The sequence below is a fragment of the Tarenaya hassleriana genome, unplaced genomic scaffold (genome assembly GCF_000463585.1).
Source record: "Tarenaya hassleriana unplaced genomic scaffold, ASM46358v1 Cleome3, whole genome shotgun sequence".
Taxonomy (NCBI): domain Eukaryota; kingdom Viridiplantae; phylum Streptophyta; class Magnoliopsida; order Brassicales; family Cleomaceae; genus Tarenaya; species Tarenaya hassleriana.
Window position 1 is genome coordinate 4289104 of NW_010966177.1, and position 11736 is coordinate 4300839.

The following is an 11736-nucleotide window of genomic DNA, read 5'->3' on the forward strand; positions in this document are numbered from 1 at the left end:
CTTTCCCTAAATTTTGCAACTATTTAGCCCTTTAAAACACAATAAATGCTTGTTTAGTCAATTTTCTTACTTTCAATTAATAATATGAAAATCAAATATAAAAAAAGGGACACGTGGATATTTTCTTGGGCCTTAAGTGTTTCAATCGATTATATTTTCATTAAAAGCCTTGGGCCTCCAAATTTAAGGTAGATGGTGGATTCAATTCGAGACTTTGGGGGCCTTCAATTTGTTTTCTTTCTGACTTTTGGTCTTCAAATTGACCCAATAAATCAACTCAAACGTGTATATGTATAATGGGGTTTGTTAGATTAACACATTTATCGCACATATTTATTCTGATAAATTACTGTTATGGTAAAGTACTTTTACAACTCAATAATCGGCTGGGGGTAAAAATGTTGCTTAATTAATATGGGGTCATTTTGAGAAAAATTGGTGAAAATATGGACCAAATCATAAATAAACATCTGAGGAGGAGGACAGTTGAGGAGCTCACCTGTCTCTTCCTGCATTCCGCAGCTCTTTAATTGCTTCTTCCCATCTCTCCATTATTCGCATCTTCTTCGTCTTCTTCGCTCTGTTCAACGAAGAGTTCTCGTTAGTCTTACCATGGCGGGATTTCTCTCCCTCCTCAGGCGCGCATACCTCACTCTCTACAACTGGACCGTCTTTGTTGGATGGTAAGTCGACCCATTTTGAAACTCTGCCTTTCGGATTTCATGGGTTTCTCTCGGATTTGAATTCGTCTCCCTGGTATTTTTTTTTTCCTCTGGTTTTTGTTTTGGTAACATTAGGGCTCAAGTTTTGTACCTTTCTCTGAAGACGCTGAAGGAATCGGGACACGAACATGTCTACGAAGCTGTCGAGAAGCCTCTCCAACTTGCTCAGACCGCCGCCGTTCTCGAGGTCTGTTTGTTTCTCGGTAAAATTTAGGATTTTCAATTCCCGGGATACAGCGGAGAATGTGAATTTACAGTAATCCCTGGTTAGGATCCCTGGAGCTGATTGTTGTTTTTCTTCTTCTTTTGACTGTTTCAAAATTGGATTTTGAAATTCTGGGTCCTGAACAGATTCTTCATGGATTGGTAGGTGAGTAATCAGATCCTGGACTTTTCTTGGACCAGATTGATTTGATCCTAATCACAGATTCATGTCTTGTTTGTGCTCTGTTGTTATGTCTGATTTCCACTAGGTTTGGTTAGATCTCCAGTTTCTGCAACGCTGCCACAGATAGGTTCAAGGCTATATGTTACATGGGGCATCCTATACAGTTTTCCCGAGGTCTAAAAGCATTTACGATACATACCTGTGTTGCTGTTTGATTACTTGATTGTTTGAATTATGGTTCGGTTATTTTCAGGTTCGATCTCATTTCCTTGTTACCTCGTTGGTCATCAGTTGGTCCATCACCGAGGTGAGTATTTTGTGGTTTTTCGTTTATTTGGCTGTTAATAGTCGTCACTCCCTGTGAAGTAGATTCGCCATTTTGATCATATGTCTTGAATTTTATGTTTCAACTCTATACATCAATTCTGATGGACTGTTCAAATGTCGATCAAAGAGATTTTTGTACCTTTTTCTAGCTAACTATGAAGATTTATTAGCCTTAGTGCACGATTCCTTGACATATATTTAATCAAGCCAGAGACGAAGTCATGTATTCATCATCTCGTAATGTTCAATTCCATATGAGATGGTTCTGAATGCTTGATATCTCAGACTATACGGTACTCATTCTTCGGCCTCAAAGAAGGTTTGGGCTCTGCTCCTTCATGGCTCCTATGGCTCAGGTACAGCAGCTTTCTGTTGTTATATCCAACCGGTATCACCAGCGAAGTCGGTCTTATCTACCTCGCCTTGCCACATATTAAGGTACAATACCCCATTCCGGCCATTGAATAACCCAAATTCCTTTCTTGGCGTTCTTGAAATGGGCATGTGCTTTTAGAGCGGTCGGATATAGCCCGTTGTAACGTTTGAAAAGGGTCCGAATTCCGTAGAGTCCAATCTAAAGAATAGTCTTGAAATATATTTGACACGTGAATTCATAAATCTTACGCTTTTTTCGATCCAAGTTTTGGATGATGAGACTACAACTCAAGAAAATGTTGTGATGGATTGTCTTGAATCACATGGGATAGATCCCGATACCGCCTTTTTTTGTTGTTGTTGTTGTTGTTGCAGGAGACAGAGAAGTATTGCATTAGGATGCCGAACAAATGGAACTTCTCCTTTGACAATTTCTACGCCGCAATACTCGTTCTTGGAATCTATGTCCCAGGCATGATCACACTCCGACCACCTCTTTCTTTAGAACATTTTCCTCACGCCCCTGTTCCAACAACAAAAAAAGTTTTTTTTTCCTCTCACTTGATTGTTTTTGAATGGTTTGAGATAATTGCAGGGAGTCCTCACATGTACACTTACATGCTTGGCCAGAGAAAGAGAGCTCTCTCCAAATCCAAGAGTGAATGAGAAGAAGAAGAACCCTCCCCTTTGGTTAATGATTAATATTCGGTTGCACTTTAGTACATTACATCCACCAATGTAATCTGATTTTTTATTTTGTTTTGTGAGATCGTTATCTGGTCGGTCCAGCGATTTCAATTATTACACGGATCATTACTCGATGTTTTTTTTTTACAGGAGCTTAACAATTAGTATGATTACCCTTGCAAAAAAAAAAAGGAGAGATACATTATGGTACGATAATTAATCAAGCCCCAAAAAAGACATGAGCCTACCCAGCCGTGTCACATAACACTTTCGGACACAGAGAGTAGAGTTAGGTTTACAATATTACAGCAGTGTTACACAGACATTACAAGCGTTAGAAGAAAATTCTGCACACAAGGTAAAAGGTAAATTTTTAAACAATTAATTTTTGCTGAGATTAATAGATGAGGAGGGATTGATAGCACACAATATTTGTCTCAAAAGAGGCTAGACTGTCTTTTATCATTTTATTATTAGGGAGAAAAAGGAAAAAGTTATGAACCTCTTGAGAACCGTGAAACGACAGCGTATAGAATACATATAATCTAGCAAGCACGAGCACCCCTCCCTCCGCCTTTCCTCTTTTTTTTTTTTTTTTTTATATTCCAGACGAGGGAAAATCTCTGCGAGGGGGGAAAGCGAGCAGAGCCCAAACATAAGAATACTTGATTCGGAGGAAATAAATTCAAAAACTTTTGAATTCCTCCGTACGGAATCTGAGGCTATTGCTCCAGAGTCTGGTGGGTTTTGCTTGGAATCTGGATACAATTTAGGGTTTTTGTTTTGGATGCAATGGCGGAGCAGACGAGTAACAACAACAGGTGGAACTGGGAGGTGAGTGGGTTCGAACCCAGGAAGTCATCTTCTTCGACCGCATCGTCGTTTGAGGAGGGCGATCACCGGCCGATTGCTCCTCTGATGCGTCGGTACTCGATCTCGACGGCGTCGTATCTGCCGCACTCGTCGGAGCTCTCGAAGCAAACGCTTGCCTCTAAGGTTCAGAGACTGAAGGATAAAGTCAAGGTGAAAAGTTAATGTCTTTTTCAGTGAAACTGCACCTTAAATCGGTTTACGCATCTTCTTCATGGAAGTTTTTCTGGAACTTTTTGTCAGTGGATATGAATGTGGATAAAAGGCATTGAGTGGAAGAATTAGTTTTTTGTGCTGGAACTTTTGAAATTATCTGTGCTGGAGGAAAGGTAGGTTAACTTTTTATTCTAGAGCTTGTTAGAGTGCGGTAAAATCTGGGTTAGGAGGGAAGTTTCTATAGTAAGTTTTTCCTTACAATTTGCCCGACATTGGTTAGTTACTTATTCCAGTGAATGTTATGGGTAGTCCATATCCAAAAGGCCGACTGATCCTTTTTTCTATATGAGTTCCGTGCTTAGGCTTGGCCATATCGGCAATTGCATTGTGGGGAAGGTTTGGAAAGTTGTTTTTGTCATAAATTCCTCGAGTTCCAAGTTGAAATGGTACAAAATGCTAGTTTTGTTTCTCTTATTATGATGAGTCTTTAGAAACTTGATCAGATTATATGCAACCAGGTTGTGTAATCGGGAGATTCGATACAAATTTAGGGTGGCAAAGTTCTTTGGTTGAAGCCTTTGGGTATTAAGAAAACCGTATGTTGGTTGAACAGCATGCAAAGGAGGATTATTTGGAGCTGAGACAAGAAGCTACTGATCTTCAAGAGTATTCTAATGCAAAGCTTGAAAGGGTTACACGCTATTTAGGTGTTCTTGCTGAGAAAAGTCGCAAACTAGGTAAGTTATGAGTTCCTACATCAAGGTGTGCTCCCCGAGAAAGATTTCAAAAGAATGTATTTTGTGCAACGATCAATGGTCCATGTTAGAATCCGTATTATGGAAATGAAAGGCAGATGAATTGATTATTTACATTTCATCACTTGTGACCAATTTCTTGTAGGATAAATGTTGATAAGAAAGAATAGCTTGGACCATTTTCAATGTTTGAAATTTCATGAATTCATCTAGTTACTCGTCGTGTTGTGTAACTTTTGGGGATTGACTGTTCATTTATCAACGAAACCCACCAGATCAATTCGTCATTGAGACTGAGGCTAGGATATCTCCACTTATCAATGAGAAGAAAAGACTGTTCAATGAATTATTGACAGCCAAAGGTACTAATCTTAACTTTGTCAAAGTCATCTCCCTCTTCGTCTCTATCAGCTTTATCTGTTCGTGTCAAGCTTCGTTGTTACTCTTTATAATGGTGTGATAGTTTTCTGTGACCTTCAATAGCTTAATCTGACATTTTCTTTCTTCTTGCAGGTAACATTAAGTTATTTTGCCGCGCAAGACCGTTATTTGAAGATGAAGGCCCTTCCATTGTTGAATTTCCTGATGGTTGCACCATTCGCGTAAATACTGGTGATGATAATCTATCAAATCCAAAGAAGGATTTTGAATTTGACAGAGTTTATGGGCCTCATGTTGGGCAAGGTGAGATATACCATACATTTCATGTCAATCCAGTTTCACTTTATGTTTTAAAAAAATTGCTTCTAAGTTTTATCCTAAACGCAGTGGGCATTTTCCCTTAATTCTAAGGGATGAAATCTATGTACTTATTCCACCGAATGTGTTTCTCATACCTTTTTCCTTCTCCCCTTTCAGCTGCATTGTTCAGTGATGTTCAACCTTTTGTGCAATCTGCACTGGATGGATCTAATGTCTCTGTATTTGCGTACGGACAAACTCATGCGGGAAAGACATATACAATGGTTTCCCCCTTTCCTTTTCCTCCCTGAATTTTTATAATTAGGTTTTCCCAAGAGATATTATAAGCCAGCTATATCATGAAATATTCATGCGTGTTTTAATATCTAGCTTTGCTCTGTATTTGCATAAGGATTGTTTGTTGTGTAGGTTCTTGAAATTCTCAGTCCATGCAGATGTAGAAAATTATTTTGCTTTCTTCTTGATAAATATTTTCTTTTTTATTTCTTGGTTGTTCTGAACTAAGCCCATGATACAAGTGAATGAATTCTGAAATAGGTAGAAGAATGTGCTTATGGTGATTTCTTTTGGTATACATTGCCAGGTGTTTTAAAATGGTAAGTCAAAGTAGTATGTGATATGTTCTCTGTTGATTCAACTGATATTGGCTGTTGTTTCTCAGGAAGGAACTGCTCACGACCGTGGTTTATATGCTCGTTGCTTTGAAGAACTTTTTGATTTGGCCAATTCTGATTCAACTTCCACGTCTCGATTTAATTTCTCCGTTTCAGTGTTTGAGCTCTATAATGAACAGGTGGTTGTGTTAATGCTATCTTTTTCTTTGTGAAAGATGATCTTGTTGTGGAATTTGTTCATTGTTGTTACTCAATCACTTTCATTTTCAGATAAGGGATTTGCTCTCTGAATCTCGGAGCAACTTGCCAAAGATTCATATGGGATTCCCAGAAGCAGTTGTAGAACTTGTGCAGGACAAAGTTGATAATCCATTGGAGTTCTCAGGAGTCTTGAAATCTGCCTTGCAAAACCGGGGAAATGATAAATCAAAATTCAACGTTACGCATCTGTATGTTGAATTTTATTCATTCACAGTTTCGTCCCTTTTCTCTCATGTGTGATTCTTTTCTGGTGTTCTCTAGTTGTGCTTCTCTTATGATTTTCTTATCTTTTTTTTGTTGGTAGGATTGTCTCAATTCATGTTTATTATAGCAACACGATTACGGGAGAAAATGTATATAGCAAGCTCTCTTTAATCGACTTGGCAGGAAGTGAAGGCTTAACCATGGAAGATGACAGTGGAGAACATGTGACTGATCTCCTGCATGTCATGAAATCGATTTCAGTGTATGTTAAATTGTCCAATTTCCTATTTTTATCGATTTTCATGGACTGAATGCTTTTTCTGCCATGTGTACATGCATTTTTTAGTTCCATTCAAATTTTTATGCTGCATTTGTCTTAGTTTTGGAGTTCTTTGGGCCATTCGTCTGCCTTTTACTCAATCCATTTTCTCTGCTTCTGTAGGCTGGGAGATGTTTTATCTGCTTTGACTTCAAAAAAGGATGCTATTCCGTACGAAAATTCAATTCTTACAAGAATACTTGCAGATTCACTTGGTAAACATTTTAAAATTTTAGGTGCATGGGTTCAGTCCTTTATGTTTTACTCCTGAAAATTGTTTCGTTTTTATATGGTCGTTCTTCTTTCCCATTGCCTTAATCTCTTCATTGAACAAGATAAAATTTTGTGTAATGTGTAGGGGGGAGTTCCAAAAGTTTGATGATAGTTAACATTTGTCCAAGTGCACGAAACTTGTCTGAGACAATATCATGTCTTAATTATGCTGCCAGAGCTCGGAATGCTGTACCTAGCCTCGGGAATCGTGATACTATAAAGAAATGGAGAGATGTGGTAAGTGTTTATCGTGTTTTTCCCTCCGTATTTCATATATTAATGCATCCTTTCACATCGTTGCATTTGGAACTGATCAAAAGAAAGGAGCTTGATTCCTGGTTTTCAATTTTTATGGTTAAGTAGTCTGGCTAAACTGTAAATCCTGACATACAGTCATACATCTTTGCAGCTGCATTAGAATCTCGTGGATGAAAACAAGATGTTGAATTTCTGTACCTAAACGGGTAAAAAAAGGCTCAAACATAAGATGATTTGCTTGACATATGAAACATTTCTGTACGAAAGTTTCATTGATTAATCTGTTATTTCCATTGCTATATCTTTTCTAGTTTGTCTTGTATTTCTGGTTTACGGAATTGGGAAACAGATTTATTAGAATTTTATGATTGACTTGCTTGCCCTTTTTATTCATCAAAAGATCATGTAGGTAGAAAATTTGTGGTATATATAAATGCCCTTTGTCTTGCAGGCAAATGATGCCCGGAAGGAGTTGTTCGATAAAGAGAGAGAAATTCAGGATGTGAAACAAGAGGTTGTGGGTATGAAACAAGCGCTTAAAGAAGCTAATGATCAATGCGTATTGCTCTACAATGAAGTACAGAGGGCGTGGAAAGTTTCATTTACGTTGCAATCAGATCTGAAGGTTTATAGCTTCACCTTTGCTCATACTCAGCCTCTCCATTACTTTTTATATATAATTATATATATGTGTGTGTGTGTGTTCGATTGCCTTATGATTTACTTTTCTGTTTCATGCAGTCGGAGAATACTATGCTTACCGACAAACATATGATAGAGAAGGAGCAGAATGCTCAACTAAGAAGTCAGATAGCTCAACTTTTACAGTCCGAACAAGAACAGAAGCTGCAGATACAACATCGAGATTCCACCATTCAAAATCTCCGGGTTAGTGTGCTCCTTTTTTTTTTAGTTTTCTGTGCTATGTAGGTACGGGGCTTAAGCCTTTAGCTTAAGCATCCATTCCACCCAGTGAAAAACGCTGGGAAGGAGAGACTTCTCTGTGCCCGATAGTCATAATATTCTCCTTTTGTTTGTTATTTTTTATGCTTCAGGATAAAATTAAAGGTTTAGAATCACAACTAAGTGAAGCCTCTCGCTCCGATTCAACGAGATCGGGAAATGCCTTGGGACCTCAATCTGGAGTTCCTTCAGTCGTAAAATCAGTTGGGGACACAATCGATTCTTCTTCAGTTACAAAGAAACTTGAGGAAGAGCTGAAAAAACGTGATACGCTGATTGAGGTTGTGCTTTGTCTTCTTACTCTAGAGCATATTTTCACGAATGATACTCTGCTTTCTCTTGCTATGTGTGTGTGTGTATTCACGATTACGCTTTTCTGAAAGGAGTAATTGGTTCTGCAGAAATTGCATGAAGAAAATGAAAAATTGTTCGACAGATTAACGGAAAGGTCCATGTCTGTTTCTACCCAGGTAATTGGTGCTGCTCTTGCAGCTGTTTGGCAAAAAATGATTCTGTTTCTCTTCATTAGTTGTTACATATCTTGGCACTTTGTATTCGTCTGGAAATTCACTTGCTCCGAGTGGCCATTTCCTAAGCTTATTATCTGTTTTTTTTTTAAATATCTTTTTAGATATCTAGTCCCTTATCAAAAGCCTCCTCAAAGGTTCAGCCTGCAGATTCTCAAAGGTGGTTCCTTGGCCACTTTTGAAGTTTATAGATTCTTTCAGTCTTCTCTATTTTGCATCACCTGATTTATGACGATTTTTCTTCTCTTTTTGTTATTTTTTCAGGAGAAATAGTACGACTGAAAAATTTTCAGGAGATGCTGTTGACTTGGCATCTTCAGCAGATAGAAATGATGGCACAGTTGCTTTAGTTAAAGCTGGCTCTGATAAAATAAAATCCACCCCTGCTGGAGAATACTTGACAGCTGCATTGAATGACTTTGATCCTGAGCAATATGAAGGCCTTGCCGCCATTGCTGATGGTGCAAACAAGCTTTTAATGCTGGTACTTGGCTATTGCCTTGTTGTTACAGTTTGGCTTTTTAAACTTCTTAGCAATGTGAATATTTGATACGACCGTGCCTTCTAAACATCATCTGTCAATGAAAAGTTACAATGAGTTCTGTATATGCTGTTTATGATGTTTAAGTTACATTAAGATATAATTTTCGGTATTGTTGACTTGCAGGTGTTGGCTGCTGTCATCAAGGCAGGTGCTTCGAGAGAACATGAAATCCTTGCTGAGATCAGAGATGCTGTCTTTTCATTTATCAGAAAGATGGAAGCAAGGAGAGTAATGGATACCATGCTTGTTTCTCGGGTCAGAATATTGTATATAAGGTCCTTACTTTCCCGATCACCTGAGCTTCAGTCCGTTAAGGTAACCATAGAATAAGACCGCTAGCCTTTTGGGTAATCCTACAACTATTTCCTTTCTCCGGGAAACATTAATCTCTCCTCCTTTTTTTAGGTTTCTCCTATCGAATTCTTTCTGGAGAAACCTGCTGCCCGAAGTAGAAGCTCTAGCAGGGGTAGCAGCCCCGGTAGATCACCAGTTCGATATGTTAGTGAACCGATTCAAGGGTTTATAGTAAATATAAAGCCAGAAAAGAAAAACAAGTTGGTGTCTGTTGTCTCGAGAATCCGTGGACTTGAGCAGGTAGATAGGTGCTTGATGCTTGCTTGATGGTTTCCTATTTTATTACAACTCAAAAGTTACATCACATGTTCTGACTCTTTGATCATGTCTTCTCTAGGATTCAGGGAGGCAGCAAGTGACTGGAGGAAAGCTGAGGGAGATACAAGATGAAGCCAAAAGTTATGCAATTGGGAACAAGGCCCTGGCTGCATTGTTTGTTCACACTCCAGCCGGTGAACTGCAGAGGCAGATTAGGTCGTGGCTTGCAGACAACTTTGAGTTTCTTTCTGTTACAGCTGATGATATCTCGGGAGGGACCACTGGTCAACTAGAGCTTCTTTCCACGGCGATTATGGATGGTTGGATGGCCGGGTTAGGGGCCGCGTTGCCACCTCACACGGATGCTCTGGGAAAGCTTCTATCCGAATACGCAAAACGGGTTTATACTTCTCAGATGCAGCACCTCAAGGTATGCCTGCCTTTGTCACCATCTGTCAAAAAGTGGTTCTTCTGTTCAAAGAATCAATTTCCAAGGTTTATGGTCATGTCTGAGCAATTGCGCTAGAGCTACAACAAATTTGAATGCTGAATATTGATGGGTGTGATCAGGATATTGCTGGAACCTTGGCAACAGAAGAGGCGGAAGATTCTGCTCAAGTAGCAAAGCTTCGATCAGCTCTTGAGTCTGTTGACCACAAAAGAAGAAAGGTGTTTCTTTTATCTTATCCCCCGAGAACGAGAAGAAAGAAAATCAATTTTTTGATCCAGATTTCCGTTATACCGTCAAATCCTGTTGTGCTGATTCTTTACTCTCTCTTTTTTAATCAGATTTTGCAACAGATGAGAAGTGATGCGGCTTTGCTTGCCTTGGAAGAAGGCAGTTCTCCTGTCCAAAACCCTTCTACCGCTGCTGAAGACACGAGATTAGCTTCTCTCATTTCTCTCGACGCCATTCTGAAGCAAGTCAAGGTCCCATCATGTTCCTTGCCCAATCCTGGATCATGGGTTTCATTATATTATACAATTCACAAACTTTTTATTTTTTTTCATCTTGGCAGGAAATTGTAAGGCAAACCTCCGTACATGTCTTGAGTAAAAGCAAGAAGAAAGCATTGCTTGCTTCTATTGATGAACTCGAAGAACGGATGCCTTCCCTTCTCGATATCGATCACCCTTGTGCTCAAAGGGAAATCGCTACTGCACGGCAATTGGTTGAGGTATTGATGAATCCATTTTCACTTCCCGATCCAATGGTTTCCTCAGACGATCTTCTGGAACCATCATCACATGCCCGGAAGCTCTCCATAGATTCCATGTCATCATCAACCGAAACCGATGTGTCTCAGTGGAACGTTCTGCAATTCAACACTGGATCCACAGCCCCATTCATCATAAAATGCGGAGCCAATTCCAATTCGGAACTCGTGATCAAAGCCGATGCTCGAGTTGGAGAAGGAGCAAAGGGAGACGAGATCGTGAGAATGGTGCCGAGACCGTGGGTATTGGAGAACATGAGCTTAGAGGAAATGAAACAAGTGTTCGGTCAATTACCAGAAGCTCTGAGCTTGCTGGCTATGGCGAGGACAGCCGAGGGGACAAGAGCTCGCTACTCGCGGCTCTATAGAACTCTCGCCATGAAGGTTCCCTCTCTCAGGGACCTCGTCGTCGAGCTTGAGAAGGGAGGTGCCCTTAAAGACGTTAAGTCATGAAACTTCACACACACACAAAAAAAAAACTTTTTTTTTTTTGTAGGTTGAGGCTTGTTTTGTTTGTGTATTACATGCCAATGTGTTTTGTGGCTTTTGTACTCTGTATTTTGTTTATTATTTCTGGGGATATAATTCAGCACCCGAATCTCTATTTCTTAAATTGATGTTTTTTTTTTGTCTGAACTACAATAATGTATTAATTTCAAATGAAATTAGACATGTGAAGCAAATGGGCCAAGACCACGATACTAGAATATGTTGGGCCTTTATAAAGGCCCAATAAGCCCAGCTGTGATTTGACTTGGAGCCGTATCAACTTGCAGGAAGCTGACGCGGTAAATTGTCATCGTCCATTCAACTCGCCCTTATCGAAAAAACCCAAAACCATCGCCACCGCGGTTTATCCACGCGCCATCATTTCTCACGCGCATTGAACGGCGTCGTTTCATCGAGCGTGTCATACACGCGCGAGTAGACAACTCTTTGGCACAGCTCAATCTGGCTCTTTC

General features: G+C 39.5%; 2 protein-coding genes across 3 annotated transcripts; both read left to right on the forward strand.

Annotated features, from left to right (window-relative positions):
* Nucleotides 1-525: 525 nt before the first annotated feature.
* On the forward strand, nucleotides 526-2669 carry LOC104819292 (very-long-chain (3R)-3-hydroxyacyl-CoA dehydratase PASTICCINO 2-like). Of its 2 annotated transcripts, none has more exons than XM_010549294.1 (8): nucleotides 526-683; nucleotides 798-909; nucleotides 1074-1092; nucleotides 1196-1284; nucleotides 1364-1417; nucleotides 1723-1875; nucleotides 2188-2284; nucleotides 2408-2669. In XM_010549294.1, the coding sequence occupies exons 1-8, from the start codon at nucleotides 613-615 to the stop codon at nucleotides 2476-2478; spliced, it is 666 nt and encodes a 221-aa protein (XP_010547596.1). In that variant the 5' UTR covers nucleotides 526-612; the 3' UTR covers nucleotides 2479-2669. The 2 variants fall into 2 exon arrangements, with proteins under 2 accessions (XP_010547596.1, XP_010547597.1); XM_010549295.1 differs by having other exon boundaries at nucleotides 591-683; nucleotides 826-909.
* Nucleotides 2670-3095: 426 nt separating this feature from the next.
* LOC104819293 (kinesin-like protein KIN-14B) lies at nucleotides 3096-11406 on the forward strand. Its single transcript, XM_010549296.1, has 22 exons — nucleotides 3096-3522; nucleotides 4139-4262; nucleotides 4556-4642; nucleotides 4794-4964; nucleotides 5139-5245; nucleotides 5644-5775; nucleotides 5867-6045; nucleotides 6162-6323; nucleotides 6504-6595; nucleotides 6739-6890; nucleotides 7363-7536; nucleotides 7653-7799; nucleotides 7967-8155; nucleotides 8276-8344; nucleotides 8506-8561; nucleotides 8666-8885; nucleotides 9069-9260; nucleotides 9351-9539; nucleotides 9637-9987; nucleotides 10128-10226; nucleotides 10347-10487; nucleotides 10577-11406. Exons 1-22 carry the CDS (start codon nucleotides 3292-3294, stop codon nucleotides 11225-11227), a joined length of 3915 nt encoding a protein of 1304 aa, XP_010547598.1. The 5' UTR covers nucleotides 3096-3291; the 3' UTR covers nucleotides 11228-11406.
* The last annotated feature ends 330 nt before the right edge of the window (nucleotides 11407-11736 follow it).